General features: G+C 44.7%; 1 protein-coding gene across 14 annotated transcripts in view; it reads left to right on the top strand.

Annotated features, from left to right (window-relative positions):
* Positions 1 to 27,189, top strand: part of DOCK7 (dedicator of cytokinesis 7) — a 95,885-nt gene that overhangs the window by 10,287 nt on the left and 58,409 nt on the right. For all 14 annotated transcript variants that reach the window (XM_077182614.1, XM_077182613.1, XM_077182612.1 and 11 more), the window contains exons 3-14: positions 12,599 to 12,774; positions 12,874 to 12,942; positions 15,332 to 15,461; positions 15,567 to 15,779; positions 16,117 to 16,202; positions 18,095 to 18,161; positions 19,914 to 20,063; positions 20,783 to 20,863; positions 21,902 to 22,067; positions 22,711 to 22,853; positions 24,402 to 24,495; positions 26,239 to 26,401. In XM_077182614.1, coding sequence (XP_077038729.1) covers positions 12,599 to 12,774; positions 12,874 to 12,942; positions 15,332 to 15,461; positions 15,567 to 15,779; positions 16,117 to 16,202; positions 18,095 to 18,161; positions 19,914 to 20,063; positions 20,783 to 20,863; positions 21,902 to 22,067; positions 22,711 to 22,853; positions 24,402 to 24,495; positions 26,239 to 26,401 — 1,538 coding nt within the window. The remainder of the gene's footprint in view (positions 1 to 12,598; positions 12,775 to 12,873; positions 12,943 to 15,331; positions 15,462 to 15,566; positions 15,780 to 16,116; positions 16,203 to 18,094; positions 18,162 to 19,913; positions 20,064 to 20,782; positions 20,864 to 21,901; positions 22,068 to 22,710; positions 22,854 to 24,401; positions 24,496 to 26,238; positions 26,402 to 27,189) is intronic.

Below are 27,189 nucleotides of genomic sequence, written 5' to 3'. Positions count from 1 at the left end.
AGAGGGGTGGTTAGGTCAGGCAGGGCTGGAAATGCGCCCTGATTTTGATGGTCTGTGCAAGTGTTGTGAGTTTACAAGAGTTCTTCTCTCTGGAGTGGGGTCCTGTAGTGTTTCCTCATTTCCTGGTGTTGTGGGGATGAGTCCATGGGAATTCCCTCTGCTTCATGTGCAGTGTAACCCGTTAAAGCTTCCTCCTGTGGGGCACAGAGGTGTCCTCAGAGCTGTGTCACCTCAGAAGGGACCTCCAGGCTGAGCTCTGGCTCAGAGCAGGGACTGCACTGCAGGCACAGGTTTCACCTCTGGGGTCTGGCTGTGCCAGGGGCACTGGGGATGGAGGAGGGCTGGAATTCTGTCCTGTCCCAGGAGCTCAGGGAGAGCAGAGGGCTGCTCTGTCAGCAGCAGCCTGGTGGGGACTGGGCAGGTTAATGAGAGGAGGGTTAATGAGAGCTGCTGCCCAGGCTAATGCCTTATCTCAGTGCCTCTGCTGGGCTGTGCAGTGATAATACAAAGCCCTGACTTGGCAGTTCTGGATGGTCTTTTGCATAATCCAGCATTAGGGCAGGGAGGGTCCCCTGCTATTAGCTGGAGTGTGGAGCACTCAGGGTCATTGACTCCACTTCTCTGCAGCCTGGGCAGCTGAGGAGTGCACTCCCATTGGGGATCCATCCCAGGAACTGCTGGGCTCCCTTGGCCCACCTCGGTTTTATCTTGGAGGAATTGGCTGAATTGTCTTTCTGCTCTCATCAAGTGAGATGTCTTCTGTGAGCCTCTCCAGCTGCTCCTCACCCAGCCATGTTTTTCATCAGTTTTTCCTTGTATCACCTCCTTTCACTCTGAATTATCTTTTTTCTGCTTTTTCCTCCTATTCCTGAGGTTTTTCCATTCTGCCACCAACCAAGTACTCATGCTCAAAGCTTTAGTCCTGTTGATCTTCACATGTAATTTTTGATACAGGATCAGACCTGTTGGTCATGGTATTATCAGTAGCTCTCATTACCCTGTTGCCCTGGTGTTTGCTAGTAAATATATGCAAGGATCTATAAAAATGCTGGAAAAGGTCATGCTGGCTGGAAGCAGGCTCTGAGCTTTTCCTATCAAGCTGCATTGTGTGATGGCTGCTGTGATAAGCTCCAGTTTGTCACATTAAATTGGGTGCTGAGCAGAGATGCTCTGCAGAAGCCTGATTAACATGGGGTGATGGTTTGTAGGAGATAGTCTGTAGGAAAAGTCTATTTAGTTAAGTCATGAGTCTGTATCCTGAGGCTGCATAATGCAACAGAGGTTTGCTTGTCTGAATTTTGAGTTAATTTCTCTCCCCGAGGCATCCGTCAGGATCTGCTGTGCCTGCCTGGCCTGGTTTGATAATCAGCATTATGCAGAGGGAAAGCATTGCTGTGTGAAGCTGGAAAAGTTCACTTCTGTGTAGCCACACTGGTTTAAAAGCCTAAAGTAGGGCATGTGGTGTGGGAGTGAGTAGGAAATTCCTGCTGAAATGGTGTGTGGTTGAGTTGCAGTATCTCCACAGGGGCAGCTGGCTGGGATGGGGAGCTCCAGCCTGCCAGAATTGCAGAATTATCTGGCCAATGCTCTCAGGGATGCACAGGGTGGGATGGTTGGGGTTGCCCTGTGCAGGGCCAGGAGCTGAAGTGGATGATCCCTGTGGTTCCCTTCCAGCTCAGGATATTCCATGATCCTGGGACTCCAGTGATTGTGCAGGTGTGGTCTCTCATGCCCACCTTGCTCACTGTGCTGGGAATTCTGCTCCAGGAAAGGTCAGCACTGATGCTTTGTCTGAGAGTCTTGCCAGTCCAGTGGAGGTGTTTTGGTGGAGAAATGGAGTTTTTGTGAATGAGGAGCCTTCAGCACCGTGCTTGCTTGGGCCTTGTCAGCTGGGGCCAGTGCAGGGATGTTCCCCACTCCCCAGGCCTGCCCTGGCTGAACCTGGATGAATGCAAAAACCTGGCAGCTGAATTTTAGCAAGTCTCTTCCCTTTTGCCTCACAAGCAGCAGACAAAATGCTGCCAGAACTGTTTCTAATTTGGTATCTGGTAGAGCTGGGGAGAAGACGCTGCTTTCAAATGAGTTTATTATTGTCAGCCTCCACCCTTCTGCCACTTTAGGAGCAGCTGATTTTAATTTCACATTCCTCAAACCCCAGACACAGGTCCAAGGCCCTGAGAGGCTTTTCCTGAGTAACCCAATGTGCCAGGCTGGGATCCTGGCAGGATCCTGCAGCTCTGAGCTTTTTCTTTTTTGCAGCCCACAGCAGAAGGCACTGACAGTTTGTTACTGGGAACTGGGAGCTGTGAGCTCAGAGAGCTCCATGAAGGAGGGTTTATTTTTTTGAAGTTATTTTTGCCAGTCTCTCCAAGCCCACTGGTGAGTGGGGTGTGCATTTGCTCCTTGCTGGGTGTGCAAATGGAATCCATGGGCTGTGCTCACCCTGGGTGCCCCCAGGGGTTCATTCAGCATTCCCTGCTGGGAGCTGCTGCTGCTCACCACCAGCCCCACCTGCACTTCCTCTGGGAGAATTCCCCAGCCTCTTGCAGCATGGGGAATTTGCTCTGTTTGTTTGATGGCCCAGGCTGTTTACTATGGGCCATTATAATCCCTCATGACTAACCACTTTCTTTTCTTCCCAAGTTTGTTTTTTTCTGTGCAGCAGCTCCTGGTGCTCAGTTAACTCTGTCTGCTGGAAGAAGATAAAGACTTATAAAATCTTGGACTTTTTTTTTTTTTCCACTTTTGAGTGCCAAGGATAATAATTGAAATTTTTTTTGGTTGTTGTCCAAAACTTGATTGTTTTTCTTTCCCAGAAGAAGTTCTCTTAATTTTTAAAAATCTCTTCAGGTCTTTTTTCTATTTCTTTACATCTTTAGAGATATATTTAATGGTTGGACATGGTGCAGAGGTCTGGTTGACAAGATGGTGTTCAGTCAAAGTTTGGGCATGGATTATCTTGGAGGACTTTGCCAACCTTAATGATTCTGTAATTTAATTAGGAGAGCAGCTTTTTACTGAACTTGCAAATAAGCAGAGTGAATGTACATTCAGTTGTTTTATAGAAAAATCACAGCTTTTTCCAAGGGATTGGGTGTGATGTTTCCTGCCTTTTGATGTATGTTACAGCAGAGATGATTGTTGGTATGTAAAGGAACACTGTTATAAGAGATGCTAATTAGTCTGGGAATAAAGGGGTCTGCATTCTTGGATGTGATGTGATCTGACCAGGGCTGCTCTCAGCACTTCATTTTCTCCTGTAAAATGAAGGTGCTGACATTTACATATCTCTGTAAAGCACTGCTGGCTTTATGGGCATTATCTGGGCTAATTGAGCCTTTGTCTTGGATTTATTCGATGTCAGACTTTGGCCATGTATTCAAAGATAGCATCTAATTATTCAGCAAGAGAATATAGGTTCCTTTGTACATTTCCATTGTTTATTTTAATGTAATTTAGGAGAAGAAGAAAAGGTGATTTGTGCAAATGAATGGCAAGCACAGCAAAGGAAAACATGACACTGTCCTGTGTAGCACTGAGAGGGCATTTTGGAGCGCTCAGAGCCAAGTAATTTTATCACCAAAAATTGCAAAGGAGAACGAGCCAAGTCTTTGTGCTGTCTCAGGGCTGGTGAAGGCTGCAGGGTGCCTCCCATTATTTGTATTTCCTGCAGGTTTTGCCCTGCCTGGCTGGATGGTTTGTCCTCATCAGGCAGGGGAGGATGGGAGAGGCGTCCACATCCTCTGCCTGCCTCTCCCCTTGGGGCTGCTCACAGCCAGCTCTGCTCTGGTGCAGGCACTTGGTGTGGCTCAGGAAAGTGCTCCCATGCCATGGCTGAAGGCAGCAGTGAGCCTGTGGCACAGGGCAGGGGTGTTGTACCTGCTCAGGTGACTCTGCTGCCCACTGGAAGTCTCTGCAATAACTTCAACAGTGTTAGCAGAGATCAATACTCTTAACTAAATAATGTTATACCAAGTAACTGTTAACAAACAGGCTGGGGGTGCTCACCTGGAGAAGAGAAGGATCCAGGGAGAGCTCAGAGCTAATTCCAGAGCCTGAAAGGCTCCAGGAGAGCTGGAAGGGACTGGGGACAAGGGACAGGACACAGGGAATGGCTCCCACTGCCAGAGGTTAGCTGTAGGGGAATTTCTGTGCTCAGAGGGTGCTGAGGCCCTGGCCCAGGCTGCCCTGGGGCTGCCCCATCCCTGGCAGTGTCCCAGGCATGGCACAGCCCTGTCATCCCTCCCTGCAGGGCACAAGGTGTCCCCTGGGAGCTGAGGGGTGCCAGTGCCAAGGGTTTCCCACTCAGGAGAGCATCTCTGTGCTTGGCAGGGCTCAGGGCCACCAGGCTCTGCCTCTGTGAGCCCCAGGGGTCTGGAGGGCTCCATCTCTCCTGGCCTGATGTAACATTTCTGCCAAAAGTGGGAAATCTTGTGATTTTTCTGCAGTCTCTGGTCAAACTGTTTGGCTTTTTCATTTCTCTGTTGCTGTCTCAGTTTCTGCTTTCATTTTTGTCACAATTTATCAGAGGGAGACTCTCCAAGATGAGTCTCAGCACTTGCATTTTCTGTGTCAAAGTCTTTGTGTTCTCCAAATACTCTTGGTGAAATTACACAGTTCTTACTCATCAAGGTCTTGTCTTCTTACCCGTCCTTGGAGGCATAACTCGTGTCTTTCTAGGGTTGTTAAGAAATTGCTTTAGTATTCCCAGATAACTAATTAATCTCTGATTAATATTAATATTTCTATACCCAAATGGCTGTCTACATTAGCAGCCAGTTATCACAGCAAATAACCTGGCACTATTTGTACATAAAGCATCTCACTGGTTTTGGGACTGGCTGTTACTTGTTACACGTAGGATCCTTCTTTAGCCAGGTATATTTGTAATTATTTCACAGAACCCCAGACTGGTTTGGGTTGGAAGGACCTTGGAGCTCCTTCCACTGTCCCAGGGTGCTCCAAGCCCTGTCCAACCTGGCCTTGGACACTTCCAGGGATGGAGAATCCATTTCCTTTCATTAGAGGCATTTTCTAAATCAAGCACCGTGATAGAATTTTGACACACACTGCAGATCTCACAGAATGCAGATCTTAAAACTGAATGTTTTCAGGTTTAAAAATGGAGGCTTCAGACACAGAGAATGCTTACAGCCATTTTTGGGGCAGGTTTGCAGCCTGGAAATGAAGGAATTCCATCATCTGTGGTGATGCCATCCCACAGAACACCGTGCACAAGCAGGAGCAAGAGGCAGGGCAGGAGATAGGGAGCTGCATTCCAGAGGCAGTGGGGAGGTAATGACTGCACTTATGGCTGGGGAGGTGTCACCATCCCTGCTGAGCCTGGGGAGCTGCCTGTGGTTGATGGAAAGCAGAGATTGCCTTGGAATCCCCTTGGTTCATTTGAATATTTCCATCTATTATAAATGCAGCCAAAAAATGAAATGCAGGAGTTCTCTGGGCTCACCAGGCATCAGGAGCATGGGTTTTCTGAAATGCAGTGATGGCAGCAGACAAATGTGTGAGTCTTTGAATTTGGATCCATTTGGGTTATTTTTGGAGTGCTTAGTTGAAAGAAAATGTCATTTTTGCAAGTAAAACATGTTTTTTCATTACTTGAGTGTTGTCAGTGGTTAATATTACACTGCTCATGTTTCACTCTCAGAGTGACTTGCCTGTAGTTCACACTTAAAAATAAATCCACTGCCTCTGTTTAGCAAGCTCATTTCTTTCTACTGTTACCTTCTTTAACCTGCCTGCAAATTGTAATTTTTTTTTTAGCATATTACGTTCTCAGATTTATTCTGAGTCCCTGCAGTACATCAGATTTGACTCCTGTTCCCTGAGATCCCAGTATCCCTTGAAGGGTGACAGGATTTTGCCCCAGCCAGCACAGGCCATCTGCATTCCCGAGTGCTCAGCAAGGGCAGTGCCTGTTTGCCCTGGAGACCCAGAGATAGGCGGGGGCTCAGCTTTGAAATGTTAATCTGCTGCTTCTGTCCCTCCAAGATTTTGCCCAGGGAAGGCAGTGGGTGGGAAGTTGGTATTAATTTAGAATTTGGAGCTTTGGCACAATCTGTTGCAGTTTTAGCACGTTATAAATCGCTTAATATTTAAGGAGGTACAGAAGTTAAGATGGAACTTTGTCCTGGTTTCAAAATTGGCAAGAAATATCACCCTGATTTTGAAGAAGTGCTTTAGCTGCCAAGTAAAAATAGCAGTCAGGATCCTCCCTGTGATGAGGAGCTCTCTGCAAGGTTAATTTTTCAAGGTCCCTTATGGGATCCTCACAGGGAGTTCTACTCCCACACAGGAAGGAGGCAGGAGGAGCAACCTTGCACACTTTGCCATTGTCATTTTTACAGAGCCCTCAGTTGTGCTGATCCCACAGGGGCTGGGCTCTGCCCTTGGGAATGATGCATCTTATCTGAGCTAAAAGGGAAATTGGGCTTGGACTGGGCCACAGCTGTTGGGTTCAGACCCTTGTTGTGCCAGATGCATCCTGCCAAGCTGCCATGCCATAACCTCTCAGTGCTCCTGGGGCTCCCTCCCTGGGGGATTGGACAGCCTGGGAGGGCAGAGGTGAGGGAGGGAGGAGGAAATGGGAGGGAATGTTGTTTTCCATGGCTGTGCTGTCATACACGAGCTGGAAGAGTCTGCAGGGTCCTAGCAGGGATTTGAGTGTGTCACTGGCAATCCCCTGTGCCCAGCTGGCTCTCTGGGGAAGGGATGGGCTGAAGTCCTCCAGGCAAACCTGGGAATGCCTGTGGATGTCAAGGCACTGTATTTCAGTCAGTTCCTGTGAGATGGAGACAATAATTGTCCCTTTTTCTGCCCTAGTTGTTACTGAGCTGCTGGGCAGTGCCCAGGATCTTGAGCCTTCAGCTGCCTGCACAGTGCAGGTCTTGTACAAACCTGACCTCTGCATTGTATTTTTTGTTTCCCTGTGTGAGCTTGCCCTGGGTGTAGCTTTCCCTGCACTTTATCCCTTTGTTCCCTTTGTTATCCCTGTGGGATGCCTGGCTGCAGTGAGTGAAGGTTTGTGTTACCCTCCATGGAGTGATGCCACATCCCCTCTCTGAGGCTCCTGCAGATTTGTGCAGGTGCTTTGGGAAGTGATGATGATGATGATGATGCAGGTAGGTGCTGAAAAGGAGGAAATAAATAGGAGAGAGACATGTGCACTAAAACTCCACAAAAATACAATGTTTGCTGTCTGGAGAAGGGCAAAGTCGATAGGAAAGGCAGTTTGATTTTCCAGCTTTTAAGGGGATGTAACAGTGAAGAATAACACAACCTTAAAGAAGGAAGCTCGAGTGTCCCCACTGCAGGAGAGCTGTAAACCTGTGAAATAGGGCTTTGTCCTGCAAGTGCTGAGAGCCAGAGCTGCAGCAGCACAGCTGCACCTCTGGAAACTGCCTGTTCAATGGGCCAGAGCAGCCAAATCAAGGCTGCTCTCTGAATTAGCTGATTGCACATGCCTGTGCTCAGGTTAAGGACATGCAGAATTGGTATTTTTAATGTATATCTGTTTCCAGGTGGGGGGTTTGATTTGGGTTAGGGTAAGTCTGAGAGAGGGAGTCCTGTGTGATTTGTTCTGTGCTTTGAGTTTATCAGTGCTGTGATAAACACAGTGTTTGTGCTGCCAGGGAGCAGGTTATGCCCCTCTTACTCATCCTCAGCTGCCCTTTCTCCCCACATTGTCCCCCTGTAGATTTTAATGGCACAGAACAGTGCTTGCCATGAGTGAGGTGGCAGTGCCTGATCCTGGAATAAAAACTGAGTGAAAATCGGGTTAGGGAATTGTCCAAAATTTCATCTGTAATTACAGCCTGCACAAAATCAAAGGGTATTTTTTTAAAGAGCAGCAATTCTGGGAGCAGCATTCCTCTGCATATTTTTAAGCATGTATTTGCTGTTAATTTACATTATTCTATGGTCCTGGTGGGAAGATGCTCAGGGCTCTTGCAGACTTTGATTTCTGGAGGGTCTTAATAAACTCAACAGAAATGGAGCCCCTGGCAAGGATTTCCTGCAGTAGCACTCCAGTATTCCCCATCAGGTTTATTAGGGGAGACCACACTGGAGCCTTTCAGCCCTGAAAGGGGGCTTAGAAAAAATGAGAGTGACTTTTTACACAGGCAGACAATGATAGGGAGAATGGTTCCAAACCAAAAGAGGAGAAATTCAGATTAGATATTAATAAATTCCTCCCTGTGAGGGTGGGCAGGCCCTGGCACAGGTGCCCAGAGCAGCTGGGGCTGCCCCTGGATCCCTGGCAGTGCCCAAGGCCAGGCTGGACACTGGGGTTTGGAATAACCTGAGATACTGGAAGGTGTCAGGGCTGAAACAAGATGAGCTTTAAGGTCTTTTCCTGCAAAGCCACTCTGGGATGCTGGGATCAGTTGCTAGGTTGTCTGCATGTTTGCAAATACTTGACTGGCATTGTCCTTCTGCCTTGGGAAGTCCAGTGAGGAAGAGCTGGCTGTGTTTTGTGAAGGAGACCCCTCTGTTGCTTCCCTGGAGCCACGAGGAGGAATGGAGAAGGTTTTCCTGGGAGCAGGATGAGGATTGCACTGAAGGTGGCCAGCAGGGCTGTGGGGAGCCCAGCTTTATCCTCCTCAGCTGTTGCCCCTTCCTGCTGCAGCAGATTTCAAACCTTTTCCCGTGCGGCTGACAGGACCGGCGCTCCTTTGGTGGCTGGGATCAGCTGTGGCCCAGTGGCAGCTCCTGCAGGCCAGGGCAGTCAGCTTTTGTTTGTCCTGGTGCCACAGGGGCTCAGCTGGGCTGCAGGTGAGATGGCAGAGCAGGTTCTGCTCCCCCAGCAGCAGTGAGCAGGGTTGGGATGATGGGGTTGGGCCACCTGCTCTTTACCTGAGCTTGTCCAGCTGCTTCAGTGGGCACGTTCCACCTGATGGGTTTGTGTGGCAATTCCAGGTGGCTGATGCTTTGCCCAAGTAACACAGGAACAACCCTTGGTTATTTTGTGTGTCCTTGTCCCCATCCAAGCCTTTGGGGCAATGCTGGAGCACGGAGCAGCGCTGGGGAAAGGTTAAACCATCGACAGCAAGAGCCTTGAGAGGAGCTCTTGTGGTTCTGTTCACACATGGGGACATCTTTCAGGTTCATTTCCCTTTTGGTGCATTTATTCATCTTTCTTGCCTCCTCCTCCTCTTTCATCACTTCTTCCCCCACAAATATCTGAAGCCCAAAATAATGTTCTTGTCTTTTGTCTGCCAATAGTCTGACACCAAGTAGTTCCTCTCCATGGCCATGGATTTATGTTTGGCCTCTTTACTCAGGTGCTAGACAGTATTTCTGGCTGCACAGATGGTGAGTCTAACACAGACCTCTGGCTTGGACTGTTATGTTTGTTTACATCTTCATGGTACAATAGTAACCCAAAGAGACAAATTGGGATGTGCAAATTCTGAAATGTGTGAAGGGCTTGGAACGCCCCAGGGTGCACAGAGAGCCCCTGACCACTGCCTGCCTTTCTAGGTTGGGTGAATTTTCACTGGCATGGCCCCTTCCTTCATCTCCTGTCCAGCATATCCCAGTGCTGCTCTTGGACAAGGGCAACTTGAGATGGGAAATGCAGGGATGGATGGGGGGACCTGGTGTGTTTTGGCCTGTGACAGCCTCGGTCCTGCATGTCCCTGTGAGCTCTGCATATTTATACATTTATACTGAGGCTTTTCCTCATCTTTTGTGTAATTCTGTTTATCTGGATGAGTGGGGTGGAAAGGCTGGAAGGGATGAGGAGTAGGTTCCTGTGTGTTAGAGAATCACAGGTAAACGAGTTTGTGCAGATTAAAACACAGCACTTGCACAAGCAGCTCACTTCTGGAAGATCCCAGGTCAGAAAGATGAATAAAAGTAATTCTTAAAATGTTAGGGCTTAAACCCAGGGTCAGCTAAACAGCTTTAAGTCATGGCCTGAGGCTTCCTTACCCCTCAGAGTGGAGGTGCAGCATGGATGGAGCTCTGCACTGGCCAGGGGAGGATGTGAGGGGATGCTTTTCCCAGCACCTCTGCACACCCCCTGCTTCTGGAGCTTTTGCCCACGATTTTTTACTCATTTTGTTACTTTTAGCTTCATTTGCAAGGAGTCTCCAGTGCTGGGTGGTTCCTCCTCTTTGGTTCTGAGGTTTGTCAGTAGAAGGGGAGATTTGGCACAGAGCAGCAGCACTTGGGAACAAACAGGCACTTGTGGCAATTCCTTGAGGAAAAGCTGTCACCCTCTGAGGGTCATGAGTTGCATCCTCATCCTCATGCAGGGCACCACTAATGTTGATATTTTGGGGTTTTTTTGTTTGGTTGGTTTTTTTGGGGGGGGTTGGGATTAAATGGTGAGATGATATTTTTTTGCTTGCATTCAGATGTTTATCAGTTTTCATTTATATTATAGTCTCACAAAGTGTGGGTTCTGTAGTAGTTTTCTTCAACAAGGTAAAAATGGAGGTGTATTTTTTTTATAAGGTTTTTTGATGATAAACTGTTTAATTAAGAAATTTTACTTAAATTATTTTTATTTTTAATTTAATAATAAACTACTCATGACTGGCAATGCGGATTTTTTACTTAAATTTTAGTTCTGTTATTTTATTTTGAAAGTTTTTTTTACGGTGTTAGGTTAAATGTAGTGTTCTTTTGGGAGTTAGTGTTTGTTAGTACAGAAAGTTTAAAACTTTTAGTAACCAGGGTTCCAGCATCACCCCTCAGTGACATTTGTCAGGGGTCTGGAGGTGCCAAGGGGAGCTGCTCTGCCTGTTTGTGAGGAGCAGGGTGGGGTGGTGACATCCCAGCTGTGTGTGACAAGCTCTGCTCGTGGCAAGTGCTGCAGTGATGGAAACAGTGAAAAGTGTCTGGTTTGTGTTTTCAGAATTCTCCAGAATCTCCAAATCACACACTTTGAGTCCATTTCAAGAGTTCAGGATAAAAAGGGGGGAAAAGGTTGTGAGGTTAAAGAGATGATCTTCATCTTCTTGTGAAAGGTGTCCCTACCCATGCAGAGCTGGTGTTTAGGGCCCCTTCCAACCCTTCTCTGATTATTTCCATATTTCCTTACACAGAAATTAATTTGTTTGTTGGACCCAAATTACAGAATCAAATACCACATTTCCAGCCATCACATTTTTTTTTTTGTGAACCAGATTCTTATCTGGCAAAAAGTCACCTGGTCCAACTCCCTGACTTCCTTGGAGTCACAGGTTTCCTGCTGAAGGGTTTGCCTTGTAGGAAAATTGCAGTGTTTATTGAGGTTGGTTGTGGTAGGGAGATTCTGTCAGTATTAGCTGAGTCTTTTCCCTTGGATAAAAAGCTGATTAATTTCAGAACTTGTTGGCAACAGTTTGAAAACTGGAATTTGGGATTTGTATAGCAATATTCCTGATAAGCAGAAATATTCCGAATATCTCTGAATATTTCTGAGAAGTTTAAAACTGAAGTGCCAAGGGTTCTTTATAAAGTCATCTCCAACACAAGCTACAGGATAGTTCCTTGTCCCACAGAAATCATCCGGATGGCAGGAAAGGGGAAGTTTCAGTCAGAAAACTGCTGAATTTGGATGTACTTTTGTGGCTCTTGTTAAAACACACAGCCTCACTGGCATGTGCCAGGGAATTCTAGGAAATCTCTCAGTTGCTGTAGAGACAGCTTCCTCAAAACTTGTTTTTAGTGTTTCATTTTCTTAATGTCTATGTTTATGTATAGCCTCATAGCATAATGATCTCATATCAGAATATTTATATGTATTTATGTAATGGGATATGTAAAAATACAAGTTATGCAATGGGAGTATGTACCCAGTTTATGCAAAGTTTCTTCTAATGTATCTAAAAAAAGCTCAGGGTGGTGAGATCAGCACTGCCAGTGAAATCTCCTGGTTTCCTGCACGTTTTCAGTCATTCCACGTGCTTCAGGTAAAGGCTTTGTGCCCAATAAAGATGATTTTTAAGCATCCATTTTATTGAGGGCAGTGTCCCTTCCTGGCATGGGCAGAGTCATTGTGGCACTAAAGGCTCTGATACCAGGGACAAGAGGTGGTTAAACTTGTACCTGTGGTAGGTGAACACTGTGTTTTGTGTTCCCCAGAGAGGTGGTTTAATTCAAAATAATGTTAGTCCTCAGAGCTGTGTGGCTGCCTGAGCTCCTGGTAAATCAGGCCTTGCTCTGGCTTCTGCCTGGGGGAGGAAGGGTTCCTGCATCTTGGATCAGGATCAAGGTTCCCTTTGTGATCAGAGCCTGGTAAAAACAAATCCAGCCTCAGATAGGTGGCAAATAAAGTACTAAGTTTCCTTTTGTTGTATTTCTTGGAAATAGATGTAGCCTTTTCTGGCTCTAGTTGTATTTTTTAGGTGGTGATGGTAGGCACCAGAGAAACACGCAGAAGAACAGCAGATAAAAGCTAAGACAGGAGAAGCAGCTCTGTGATGTGTTAGCTGAGGTTAACACCAGGGATTAATCACCTGCTGTTGCATCAAGGCCCCCTACAAGGCAGAAGAACCGGTTTAAAAAGAGAGCAGAAAAGGCGCGTGCGATCCTCCCGTGTTTGCTCACCGCGCTGTGAGCCCCGTGGTGCTTTTTGTGTCCCCAGGTGCCTCTCACAGAAGCTGTGGAGCCTGTGGACCTGGAGGAATACCTCAACAGCCACCCCCTGGCCGTGGAGTCGGGGCCGCTGCGGGACCTGCTGGAGTTTCCGCGCGATGACATCGAGGTGGTGTCCACGCCCCGCGAGTGCCGCACGCTCGTGTCCGCCGTGCCCGAGGAGAGGTGGGAGCCCAGCTCACCTGGGGGTGCTCCAGGGGATGAAAGGTGTGTTTGGGAAATCCTCATCAGCTCTGTGACCTTTGCTGTTTGATCTTTTAACAGCGAGATGGACCCGCACGTGAGGGACTGCGTCAGGAGTTACACGGAGGACTGGGCCATCGTCAACAGAAAGTGAGTGAGAAACCCTCTGGTGCTTGTCACCTGAAGTTCACATTTAAATATTGGCCAAGTGTTATAAGGAGGCTCAAAAATACTGTCCTGGCTGCTGATTCCATGTGCTCTGGCTTTTCACTGCTTCATCCAGCTGAACTGATGCTCTGTGTTTGGAAAATTGGATCTTGGGTGTCAAAACCCCTTGGGGCAGTTTGGAAAATCTTGGCCATTTCAGTCCACATTTGCTCCTTTACCATGGTAGAGCAATTAGAGAGTGTGGACAAATAAAATTATTTTCAGCATTTGTTTCTTCCTTTGTTCCATCTGGTTTTAGTTCTTTTTAGAGACAAGTTGCATTAATTTTGCAGTGATTTATGAAGAGTCACCACCATCTGATAGACAAGGTGCCCTCTGCAGCTTCCATTGGTTCCCAGAGAGACTTGGTGAAAGTACATTATTCAGACAAATAATTGTTAATATTTGAACCATCACAACATTTACCTAATGAGTTAACACTTCAGGGGATGGGCATGCATTGATTATTCCATGCAAATTAGCAGGAAGGGTTCTGAGAGGCTCACTTGGAGCAGGGACTCTCTGGATGATTGGAAGTCTGATGACTTCAAGAGCTGCTGTCAGGGAGTGAGTGATCCATGTGATGTGCATCACCTACAAATGACTTGGCTGCAGCTCCAGCTCTGCCCTTGTGGCAGTTGCTACAATTCACTGCTTTAATGTTGTCCTGAGAGCCACTTCAGGGGATGCTCAGGATGTGATTGGTGCTGCTAACATGACCTAATAAAAAAGTGTTTTGTAATCTCATGCCAAAAAAAAAACAAACAACCCACCCAGAAAGGAACCCAAGAGGGAGGGAGATGCTTTATTAACTCCCAGCCTTGGCAGCAGAGTCTTGGATAGACCTGGACAGTGTGACCCACCCAGCCACCCACTCCTGGCTTCTCAGTGACTTCCATGGGTACCTGGAACTCCTGGCCGTGATTCCTGCTCTGATGAGCTTTATTTGGTGGGGTTTTGTCTTCTGAGAGTCAAAGCACGTTCTGCTTGGATAAAATCATGGCAGTGCACTGGGTAGAAATGGAAGAGTTGCTGCTGGAGCAGGGGAAGAACCCAAAGGCTCAGCTGAGAAGGACTGAATTGTTTTTCAAGTAAGGATACCAACAATTTCCTCTTAATCCATCCCATTGGATGGTTCCAAGTCCTCTGGCTAGCTACAGGGGCACAAACCCCAGCTCTTGGAAGAACTGCTGAATTGATTTGTGACATTCCATCCTTTTCTTCCCCACCCCAGGGGAAATAATCTTTATGTCCATCTCTGCCTCCAGTTTTTTGTAACCAAAATGTTTTTGAGGCAAATCCACCCATTCAATAATTCCTTTAATGATATTGGAAAATGATATTAAAAAAAACCCACTAGCATATTCTGATTTCAAGCTTATGGCATAATTTCTGTGTGCTAGACTGAGGAAGTCAGGTGTGGATTAGAGATAATTTGCAGTTGTTGGTGGAGCTGTGATGGAAATGCAGACATCCAGGTGAGGATTATATAGATCCTATTGTTCAGCTCTCAAGAATTACAGCCTAGCAAGGAAAATGCATCCCTCCTTTTTTCTCTTCCCTTCCTTTATTTGCTGCTAGCATTTCCATGGTTTTCCAATGTCTGGAGCATCCCTCTGTGGTAACTTTAGTGCCAGGGCATGGTAAGAACAATTAATTCTTGCTGTGATCCCAGGAACTGACTTGGAGTGAGTATTGCAGGGAGGCTGTGCCTCTACCCATGTGTGTGTGTGTAAATAGAGACCTGGTGCCATTTGGCACCCAAAAATTTGTTAGTCAAAGAGATCTGCTCCTGTCAGCACAGCAGGCAGCCTGTTCACTTGTAGGAGCTCTCACACTCTGGAAGGCTCTGAGGGACCCACTTTCCTTACAGAGATGCTGTGTGAAGACACTTGTTTTAGTCAGGGTTGGAAAATTGTTCTCCAGAGGTGCTCAGGATTTTCCTGAGTTGCTGTTTTGGTTTTCCAGTTAATCATTTTATCTGCTCCAAGCCAGTTCCTGCTCCAGCAGAACCACTGGCCTTCAGCCCTCGTGTTCCCGGCCTGTTTTTAGCTTGGCATCACAATGGCACATTTTACAGCAGCTTTAATTGGCCCTTGATAATCCTCCTTTTGACATCACCCAGAGTGGCTTTATAGATGAACAGAGTCACATTGTAGTGCTGGAATAGTGGCTGTTGGATGATGCCCCAGCTCCAGTGGAGCTGACTGGAAATTGTGTTTGCAGAGAGCAGCTCCTGCCTCGGGAGCACCCACGCTGACAATGCTGGGTTTGTTCCAGGGTCAGGGTCAAAAGGGCTGCTGAGAACGTGGTTGAAATCCTCTGTTTGCAGATACCACAAGCTGGGAACTGGGTTCAACCCCAACACCTTGGACAAACAGAAGGAGAGGCAAAAAGGGCTCCCCAGACAGGTCTTCGAGTCTGACGAAGCTCCTGATGGCAACAGCTACCAGGATGAACAAGTAATGTGCCTTTAAAACCCTGCTCCATAAAACCTAATTTATGGTGCTCCTTTAAAAGTGCAGTCCTTTTCCCATTAGAAGTTGCTTTAATTTGTTGGCTCTCAGGATGACCTCAAGCGCCGCTCAATGTCGATCGACGACACGCCCCGGGGCAGCTGGGCCTGCAGCATCTTCGACCTGAAGAACTCCCAGCCCGATGCCCTCCTCCCCAACCTGCTGGACAGAACCCCCAACGAGGAGATTGACCACCACAACGAGGACCAGAGGAAGTCCAGCAGGCATAAGGAGCTTTTTGCACTACACCCAGCACCTGATGAGGTATTTTGGAGTGAAAGCTGCCAGGGATTGAAAGGATTTAAGATCACCTGTGTTTAACATGCATGAGAGCTGCAGCTGTTTTGTGTTTTTCAGCGTGTTGTCTTGCCCATAGATATTACTTTCTGAAGATTGGGTTTCCCTTCTGGTTATGCAATCCCCAGTAATGTAGAAACATTAAAGGGATTTAATTTAGCATATTTATAGCTGCTGATGAATGCACCGTCCTGGGAAGCCTCGGATTAAATTGGTGCTGTGTCTTAAAAGAAAAAAAGTGATAGATGTGTTTGCCTCCTGGTTCTGCTGGTGGTTTGTACAGGGGTTGTGTCTCTAATTCCAGGAGGAGCCCATAGAGAGACTCAGTGTCCCTGAAGTACCCAAAGAACACTTTGGCCAAAGACTCCTGGTGAAGTGTTTGTCCCTGAAGTAAGTACCACTCCAACAGGCACAAATTCACAATTTAAATCTGCTGCTGTATCCACGTGCATCTGGAATAACTCCACTGCCTTGTTTATTGCCCTGGAAGGGTGATTGCATTGTTTGGGCCTGGGCTTCCAGGTTCATTTTGTAAAGCTTGAGTTACACAGTTGTACCTTCGAGACTTCCTGCAGGTTGATGAGACAGGAAATATCCTCCTCCCTTGGCTTTTCTCCCTGCTGCTTTCCAGCTCTACCTGTTCCCTGTCACTGGCACATGACATGAGGCTTCACCACGCTCCCCCAGGGCTCTGAAGTTGGCCACTCACTGGTGTTCCCCTCCCTAAGCAGGAAATGTCAGATTAAATTTAACGATTAAAAATGCTCGAGCCTTAAAAGCATTAAGACAGCCAAAGATTTGCCAAAGTTTAGGCTCAACAACCTTGACTGTGTCCCTTTAAGAGTGAAGACTTTATATACTTAGTAAGCATTAACTGGAGGAATAGAAACCTGTTAAACAAGTTTAATGAAGTGGAGCTCCTGAATATAGGGTTACCTGCAGCTGGTTCATTGCCTATAACTCTTCTCTAATAACACAAGGTAAAATTTTACTGTTATTCCCTTGGAGAAATAAAGTACAAAACTGATTTTCCACACTGCTGTATTCATCTTCTGTGTCCTCAGTTAGGTCAACCCTTCTTATTAGAGAGCTCCAGTTGCTGCTCATAACTGAGATATATGTGTGGGACATTTCTCCTGCTCGTAGAGTACTCCAGGACCTAATATAGCCATAGAGATGAACTGATTTTGCAGCCTTTTATGAACTGGAACAACATAATATGCAGTAGCAGTGCAGCTTTCCCTCCAAAGGAGGGTGTCTTTAGCATAAATAAGTTAGATGCTGGAAATTAATGTTTTCTGCTCTTTAAGCATCTCTTGCTGACTGCAAATTTATGGCAAATCTGCCCAGCTCCATGTTTGCTTGTGTACCTGGGAGTCTCTGAGCCTGTGCTTGGGATGTAATCCAAGATTGTGCCTTCTCAGTGGCACAAAACAAGGACATTTTCCCCAGAGAGAAAGCTCAGATGATCTGAGCAGGGTTATTTCCAGGTTAATCTCAGCTTTGTTGCAAAACTGGAGAAAACACCTGTTTGCTGGTGGTGTCCCTGCTGGAAGGAGGAGTTCCAGGCTGAAGCTGAGAGCTCCCTGCAAGGCCTGGGTGTGGAGGGGATGTGGATTTTGTGGGGAGGCTGTGCAGACAAAAATGGCATTTCAGCCCCTGCTCACTGTGGTGCAGGGACAGGTTTTGAATGTTTTTAAATTCCTGTGACTCCCCAGGTGTTCTGACAATAAGTTCAGCTCTGTTTGGTGGGTCAGTGTTCCTGTTGGGAGGGTTGGAATTTGCATAAACACTGGATAACAGTCACTTTGAAGAGCTGGCACCTTTCTAAGGGGGTTTTTGTGACTTTTAGACAGCAGTCAACTGTTAAAATTGCCAAAGTAAGCGTCCTTGATATCCAGAGGCAGCAGCCCTGGATGTGAGAGGAGCAGTTGGCCATTTATCTGGGAAAACACAGGAAATTGGCTTCTCCAGGGCATCAGGGGAGCTGAGTGCTCCAGTTACCCCAATTAACAAATCCTGCCCATTTGAGGAGCCTTTTGGGCTGCTTTGCTTGGCTTTCAGTGAGTTAAAATGGCTTTGGGAAGGTCCAGGGAGCACTGAGATGGCCCTGGTGGGAGGGAGCAGGGCAGGAGTGGGATGGAAATTGGGGAAAAAATCCCTTTGGAGCAGGAGCTGCCCTGGGGTCAGTCCCCATCACCCAGGGAGGATTTGGGGACAGGGTTGGTCATTCCTTCTGACAAAATGCAAGTCAAGCTGATTCTGTGTTTCCTTCTTTCAAGATTTGAAATTGAAATTGAGCCCATTTTTGCAAGTTTGGCTTTGTATGATGTTAAAGAAAAGAAGAAGGTAGGTTTTTAATGACTTGAGTGTGACATTTCCACTGAAATTTAAACACAAAAAATGGAGGAATTAATTGTGGTGGCAAAGCTTTAAGAGGACAGTGACACAGAGGTTGGAAGAATGATGAAGGCATTTCATGAACCACCTTCTATGTTCCTCTTGGTAAAGCAGCTGAGGTATAAAAATTTCCTAAAAATATTATCTAATATATGATTTAATACTTTCCTAAAATATTATCTAATATGTGAGTGCCTGAAATCAGAATATATATATATATATTTATATATATATTTATATTTATATATTTATATATAAATATATATAAATATAAATATATATGTATTTATATACACACATATATAAATATAAATATATAAATACATATATATTTATATATACATATTATATGTATAAATATTTAATATATATCATATATAATATATACATACATATTATATATATTATATATTTTATATATATATATACATATATACCACACACACACACACACACATATATATATATATATATATATAAAAAAATACACACACACACACACATATATATATATATATGTAGTCCAATTTTGGCTTTCAAAAGTCTCTTCCCCAGAGAGAACTTAGGTAACTGAAACCTTTCATTTAGGTGAGGTTTTTATGACTTTCTTAATCTCTTTTTGGTGATTCAGCATGGCATGGGTCCAAGCAACACTTCAATAAAGCACAGAAAGTCATGCATGCTAAAGTTGCTAAAATCAAAACAAAACTGAGGAGTCTTTTCAAGATCTAAGTTATAGGAAATGGAAAATACATTTATTCACCTATTTATGTTCTGTATTTAATATTTAAAGAGTCTCTTAGTTTTCCTTGTTCAAGATATTAGCAGTAGTGGAGAGAAAAATGTTAAAAATATGCATTTTGACATTTATCTCTTTAAGATTTGAATTTCATGCATTGAGATTTAAGTTATGTAGATGAGAGTATGTGGAATATTATGTGAACTTTGTTTAATATTTAAATCACATTTCATAAGCCAATTTTATCATCTCATTACTCCTTTTTTTTGGCTCTAACGTATTAAGTTCTTTACTGACCTCTGGTGTTGATAACCTGCTCACATCTTTTTTGGCTCTGAAGCTTTGCAGTCAAGGATTTGCTGTTTCAGGGTAGAAGGCTCAGTGTCTGTCCTTCAAGGGGTGTTATTTTTTCTTTTTTTCTTTCTATTTTGATATTTTGATGGCTTACAATGGTAATTCCTAATCCTGTGTGGAGCTGCACACCCTAGAGGAGCTGGAGGAAATTTTATTTCTGGTGTTTCCTCCATTTTCTTTCTCACTGTCCTGCCTTGGTTTTTTAATCAAAAAGGCTTTTTTTTTTTCTATTCATACATGGTTTGACACGAGGGGTTTTTAACATGTATTTTAAAACAATTTAAAATTGTTCATGAAGAATTTACAAAAAAATAAAGATATAACTAATGCTTGAAACTACTCATTTTTTTAAATTTTTCATACATGGTTTACATGAGGAGTTTTTAACTTGTATTTTAAAACAATTTAAAATTGTTCATGAAGATTTTACAAAAAAAAAAATATAACTAATGCTTGAAATTACTCAATTTTTTTTCTTATTTTTCATACATGGTTTGACACGAGGGGTTTTTAACATGTATTTCGAAACAATTTTAAATTGTTCATAAAGAATTTACAAAAAAATAAAGATATAACTAATGCTTGAAACTACCCAATTTCTGCCTTAGATTTCAGAGAATTTCTACTTTGATTTAAACTCTGAGCAAATGAAGGGAATGCTTCGGCCTCATGTGCCCCCTGCTGCTATTTCCACCCTGGCCAGATCTGCCATCTTTTCTATCACCTACCCATCCCAAGATGTCTTTCTAGTAATAAAGGTAAGAAATGCCAGGGAAATTGAAATTATTGTGGTCTTTTGCTTTTTATTTCAAGTAAAACAGAAATTCTGTTCTCAGAAGTGTAAACAGTGCTGCTTTATTTCAGATATTCTCACTGCAGTTCCTTTGTAACAACCAGTTCAGTGCACTGAAGCTGGAGAGAGCACAAAGGTTTGCTTGATGGTATAAATCAGTTTTCTGGGGCTTGACCTTGGTTTTCATATCAAACAATGTGCTGACTCCTTAAAATGACAGATAAGTCAGTGATTTAAAAATATCTATTGATCTGAATCTCATTTCAAAAAGGATCCACGCCCCTCAGCCACATCTTCAGATGTATTTAAGGGCAGAAATTGCCAAGAGAGTGAGATCCATTACTGAAATAAAATGCAACATTGGTCCCTCCTGGGATAAAGTACACAAAAATAAAAGTTATTCTCTGTTCTCTCCTTTGGTTCAATGAGTGCACAAATGTTGCTCGTTCAGGTGGGTGTTTGAGTCAAGATTTTTGGCTGGACCTGGGTAAAAATCACCCTGTGGTCAAATGGGAGCTCAAGGCAGATTTTCAGGCAGTCTGAAGGCTCTGCAGGAAATGCTTCTTGCACAAGGACTCACCAGGCTCCAGTTCCTGTGGAAGAATTTTTTCTTCCTTGTGCTTGTTGAGTTTATTAATCTTTGCTGGATCCATGTCCTTATAATGGTTCATTTTCCTTTCTCAGCTGGAAAAAGTGTTACAGCAGGGAGATATTGGGGAGTGTGCAGAGCCTTATATGATTTTTAAAGAATCTGATGCAGCAAAGGTAAGAATTTTCTTGGTGTTTGGATAAAAAATTAAATGTATTTTCTTTTACCTTGGACTCTTGATACTGTTCCTGTCTTTAAAAGGATCCATTTTTAATTAGGAATTTAATCCCATTCTAAAGGCCAAAAAAGAGCCAAAGACCTTTGAGTCTTGATGCCTTATTGGGGTGGAGTAGTTAAAGGTCAGCAGATTTTGTGGCTGTCAGGGGAGATTTGTGGTTCCCATCAAACTCAGTCATCTGTGATTCCCTGTCCCAAAGGATCAGCTGGGTCAAGGGAAGGCAGCCTTGGATGGGAATCTGCAGTAAAAAATTCAACTTTTCCACTGCTTTTGCAGCTTTAACCCCATCACTTCTGCCTGGCTCTAAAAGCACCTCCAAAATGGTTCCTAATTTGGTGTGCAGTTGGGTTGGGCCAGGTGGAGATCCAAGGGTGATAATGAGGGCTGGGTGAAGGGCAGAGCAGAGGCTCCAGCCCTTCTTGTAGTCCCAGCCTCTCCATTGCTCAAAAGTTTGGATGCATTTTTCATTTTAATCAACCTCTTAATAAATTATTTCCTTCCTAAAGCTCTAAAAATTGCTCTTTAACATGCAGAGCTATGGAAAAATCCTCTTTTATTCGCTTTTTTCCTTGACAAAATGAGTATGAGTATGATAGTATTTATTGGAGGAGTGTTTTGAGTTTCCCACACAACTCCAGATGATCTGAGCATCTCCTGCATAAAATCACATTAGGAAAGGCCCTTTCAGACCTCACAGGGGAAAATTCAGATGTTCTTGAAGGATCACTGAGATGTGCCAGGCTGTTCAGGAGGGTTAGGAACATAAAGACTGTTCTGACTGTCCTCTGGTGGCCTCTTTTGGGAAGCAGAAGTTGCATTTTCACAGCACTTGATGCTCCTCCTCTGGAAGGTGCTACAGACACACAAATCATTGGGAGTTAGAAAAGACACCAGCATTCCTCACTGATTTTGCTGAGTGAACCTCTGACCTCGTTCCTCTCCTTTTAACCTCTTGGATTGACTATTTTCTTTTCAGAACAAGGAAAAGTTGGAAAAACTGAAGGGCCAGGCAGAGCAGTTTTGCCAAAGACTGGGGAAGTACCGGATGCCTTTTGCCTGGACAGCCATTCACCTCATGAACATTGTGAGCAGTGCTGGCAGCTTGGAAAGAGATTCCACAGAAGTTGAAGTTGGCACAGGAGGTACAGGACTTGAAGGGAATGTGCAGGAGGGAACCAGTGTGGGCAAATCAAGAGGTTTTGATTCATATCCTGTAGCTGCTGTTGCTCCTTTTATTGCTTTCCTCTCCCTACTCTGATGGTCTGGGGTCATGGTTGAACTAAACCAGAAAAGTCCATGATAACAAATGGATTTATCTTTCAAGGATTTTACTAGCAAACCATCTGTTATATTATTTAAAACCAGGCTTGTGAGACTGAGGGAGCATTACAGGCTGATGAACATTTTCCAAAGGAGTGGATTAATCTTTGCGAGCCGCATAGCTCATCCGAAACTGCTCTTCAGCATCCCCAAAACTGCCAACTTCATCATCTTTCAGAGCAAGGGAAATACATAAATCTCAGCATGATAAAGACTTTTATAACAGCAGGAAGGCACTGGGGTGAGGTGGCTGGGAGGGGAGCAGGAGTCAGCTGTGCTCCACAGCCTCCTGATGCCTCTGGGGCGGGATTGCCTCTTCTGTCACCTCATGGCATCATTCCCTCTCCTGCTCTGAAGGAAGGAGTTCTTCCTTCCCCAGGAATCCTGCTTGGAACCAAAGCAGGCTCTTGGACTGTAGTTTTTCCTGCTTTATTTTTAATTCCCTCTGACTGCTGTGTTTGGCAGAACGTAAAGGGTCGTGGTCGGAGCGGCGGAACTCCAGCATCGTCGGGAGGCGCTCCCTGGAGAGGACCACGAGTGGGGACGAGGCTTGCAACCTGAGCAGCTTCAGGCCAGCCACCCTGACAGTGACCAACTTCTTCAAGCAGGTCTGGCAGGGCAATGTCCCACCTAGGAGTCATTTCTGGGACAGGGGGATTGGATGGTGTGAGGTCACTGGGTGATTAATTTGTGATTAATTCGATTTCTGCTCCCCAGTCGCAGGGAGGCTTTGAGCAGCATTGAGTTTGTGTTATTTATCAATTATCTTGGAGTAATAGACTGGTTTGGGTTGGAAGGGAGATTAAAGCCCATCCAGTGCCACCCCTGCCATGGCAGGGACACCTTCACTGTGCCAGGGGGCTCCAGCCTGGCCTTGGGCACTGCCAGGGCTCCAGGGGCAGCCGCAGCTGCTCTGGGCACCCTGTGCCAGGGCCTCACACCCTCCCAGGGAACAATTCCTTCCTAATATCTAATCTAAACCTCCTCTAAGTTATATATTCCATAATATTATATAATATATATTAATTCTGGTAGTAGTGACTCCAATTCCTAAGTTATACATTACATAGTATTCTATAATACATTAATTCTGGTAATAGTGACTCCAGTTCCTCAGAGTGATTTAAGGTTGACATCAGTTCCCTGGACACATCCAGGGATCCCTGAGGAAAATAAAAGTATTCTGCTTGTGCTGCTTTGCTGAGTGGCAGCTCCCATTAGCCAGAGCTTGGGATTTTCCTGAGCAGTGGAAAACATGAATAAAGGGAATAAATTTTTAGATTAAGCTTAGCAAAAAGTAATGAGCTGAAAATTTTCCAAGATTTGCCTAACGTCACATCTAGTTAAGGAAAAACTGGTCACTAAGTTAGTAATGATTTACAAAACATTGTATTTATTTACTTTGTTGAGGTTATTTTTACTTTGAAGCAGCTCATTTTATTTAATTTGTCCTTTAAAAACTGCCAAGATTTTAAATTTCAGATTCTTTATTATCTTCCTTTTCTCCTGTTCAGTATAATTATTGAACACTACCCAGTGTTTTCCTCATTCCCTTTGCTTCTTTTTTTTTCTTTTTTATGTTGTGATTTTTTACCTTTTAAATCAGGTATCTTCTGCTTTTGGGTGGCAGAGTCCCATTTTCTGTAATATTTCCAAAAATAGCAAAACTCGGAGCTATTAGAATGGGCATGAGGAAGACTGACAACAGACTCCTTGTACTTCCTGCTTTTCCTTTTATTTAGATTAGGTTTAGAAAAACAAGGCTGTTCTGGGCTCATCCCAAAGGAAGGGCAGAGGAGAAGGAATGAGCATCACCTCCTGAGTGACAGATACTTTTTCAAACTATTACACTTGCTAAAAAATGGGTATTTTTGGGAAATCTCTTAGCAGCCATTTCCAGTTTGGAAAAAGATAATATTGATGGGGAGAGAAAAGGCTTTCAATTAAAAGTTCCTGCAGCTGTCAGGGTGATGAATAAGGGATGAAGGACGGGGAAAGGAGGGAGAAATGAAGTGTAATTTAACACATTAATGGTAACACCTTGTTCTGGGAGGGGACAGTTGGGTGTCAGAGGGAAGAGCCTGTGGGGTGGGAGGCTTTGTTCACTCTGGCAGCCCTGGAGGGTGTTTGGGTAACCAAATGTTGCCCCTGAGCAGGAGGGGGATCGCCTGAGCGACGAGGACCTGTACAAGTTCCTGGCTGACATGAGACGCCCCTCGTCGGTGCTGCGCAGGCTCAGACCCATCACAGGTATCCAGTGCCACTGGCTCTGCTTCTGATGAGGGAATGGGGCCACCGTGGGGCTGAGAACCATTCATTGCCCAGATAAACATCAGGCTCACAGGCTGTGAGATTTTAAAGGAGCAAGCTGTTGGCCATTGTAGTCACAAGTTCTTTGTTGCAAGGCAATAAATAACTTCCTAACCCAATGGACAGTTGCCACAGGGTGTATTTTGCTTTTCTAACCTATCACCTTTGCTTACTTCTACTGCACTGAAGTACTTACCTCTACTTTTACCCAATGGCTACTATCTCTACACACAAATGCTTCTGTTATAACTTCTAAACTCTGCTTACTCTGTACAACCACACCCCTGCATTATAAACCCTTCACCATCTTATCAATGCAGTTTCTTACTTCAGGCATATTCTTTCTTAAAACTGTAGAGCCATAAGTCCATGGATTTTCCATTTAATGTCTGTGTATTGTAGCTTCACATCAATCCAAGCTTCTTCCAAGGCTGCAAGGACAGAGTCTCAAGCTGCACCAAGGGAAATATAATTTGGATATTAGGAAAAAGTTTTTCACAGAAAGGTGATAAAGTTCTGGAATGGCTGCCCAGGGAGGTGGTGCAGTCCCCATCCCTGGGTGTGTTTAACAAAGCCTGGATGTGGCACTGGGTGCCTGGGTTTAGCTGAGGTGTTGAGGCTGGGCTGGACTCCATGATCTTGGAGGTCTCTCCCAACCCAGTGATTCTGTGATTCTGTGTAAATCAAACCCTTCAGTCTGTGGAAGTTTCTGGTTTTCCAGTTCCCACACAGCCAGCCTTTCTGGGCCCAAAAGTTCAGGTGTTTGGTTGGTTCCTCCCCCAGGCACCCCAGGGAAATCCTTGAGAGCAATCCCTGGGCAGCAGGAGCATGGAAGGTGTGATGGGGCAGGTTTGTCACTGGCACACTCAGGGTGCTGTGTGTGAGGGGAGGATGCAAACCCCAAAACCCCAAACCCAGGAACCTCTGTTCCCCACTCTCTATCCCAAAGGAGATCTCTCTCCTGGTTAATAGGAACAGGCTCCACCTCTGTTTGAGAAAGGGGAATAGGAACCCTGGCACACCTCAGTGAAGCTGGTCCCTGACCTGTGCTATCCCTGACAATATTTACTTTACTTAACCTGCTCTTAAAGCTCTCCAGGGACAGCAATCCTGCCTCTTCCTTGGATCATCTCCCCAGCTCTCAGTTTGCCCTGCAGCCAGGTTAGGTTTTAAGAAAACTTTGCAAAATTATCATGGCTGCAAATTAATGTGACTCTGGTGTGCCATGGCCTGGGGCAGTGACCACAACCTTCCAAGAACTTGGATGTTGTGATCAGTTCACCCAATTCACCTCTGGTTTGTAGCCTGACCAATCTCAGGGTTTTTCAACCTTTCCTCTGATGGAGTTTTGTTTGTAACAATAGCTGGGCCTCCAAGGAGCATTATCAGGACTGCATTTCCCCAGATTTCTCATGAAAAAAGCATCTATGCCTTGTTAAAGTGCATATTTTCTGTTGGTTCTTACTATCTGGTCCCCAGTTGCCTTAGGTATCAGCTGGATCCACTGATACTTGTTAACAAATCCACTTCAGCTGTAATTTACCATTTGTTGATTCATTAAATTCATATATAGGATATCAATGAATGAATATATAGGATATTAACCCGAAGAAACAAAGCACAATTATGCTTTTAAGAATTAATTTCTATGTATTAATGAATAAAATCCCTTTCTTCTTGCAGCTCAGTTGAAGATAGACATATCTCCAGCTCCAGAGAACCCCCACTACTGCCTAACCCCAGAGCTGCTGCAGGTCAAGCTTTACCCAGACAGCAGAGTCAGACCTACACGAGAAATCCTGGAGTTCCCTGCCAGGGATGTCTACGTCCCAAACACCACATACAGGTCAGAGTTTTGAAATCCATTTCACTTTCCAGGGCCTGACACTGGCAAGTGTAGAAATTCCTCCCTTATCAGCAGGCTTGTTGCAAAATTTGGTGGATGGGCAGAGGTGCTGTGCCAGAGGCATGGGAAGGGTTCAGGCTGACACAGGGAAAAAGGCTCAGCTGGGGAGGGACAAACAGGTTTGCATCAGACTTGGCTGTGAATAAGAACACAGGAGAGGTTTCTCCATTTGCTTAAATTCTTTTCAGTTGTATGTAGGGTTTTTTTTTTTTTCTTTGTTAAAGTCACCATTCTCCTACTGGCTTTATTAATTTATGTCACTTTCAGTGACTTTTTTTTTTTTTCTTTAAAGTTAGGGATAGAAATAGAGAAAATGCATTATCCCTTTGTTCATAATTCCATGTTGGTTTCTAAGCAATTTCTTTGTTTACAATACTTGACAGAAAATCCTCTGAAGCCCTGAAAAATAGGAAATTTATCTAAATACTTTGGGAAACAATAATCTTTCTATAACACAATCCAGGCTGGAACCAGATTTCTTTTCATTATGTACCATTATTAATTTAAAGCTTTTTCACAATATATTTGAAGGCATTACATGGCTGGGTGGAATTGTCTTCATCAGCTGAGTGATTTCACCAACTTAGCAAATCCTTTATTTAAATTTAGATACAAACCAGGTTTTTACAAATCAAAGCTTACAAGAAGGGTTTAGCCAAGTTTCATATCCTGTATTTTGAAAAGTCTCAGCCATTTATTTATTTGTCTATTTATTCATTGGACAGGTA

This window comes from Agelaius phoeniceus, chromosome 8 (genome assembly GCF_051311805.1).
Source record: "Agelaius phoeniceus isolate bAgePho1 chromosome 8, bAgePho1.hap1, whole genome shotgun sequence".
NCBI classification, from domain to species: Eukaryota; Metazoa; Chordata; class Aves; order Passeriformes; family Icteridae; genus Agelaius; species Agelaius phoeniceus.
The sequence above is the reverse complement of the archived record's forward strand: the minus strand, read 5'-3'. Positions and strand labels throughout refer to the sequence as shown.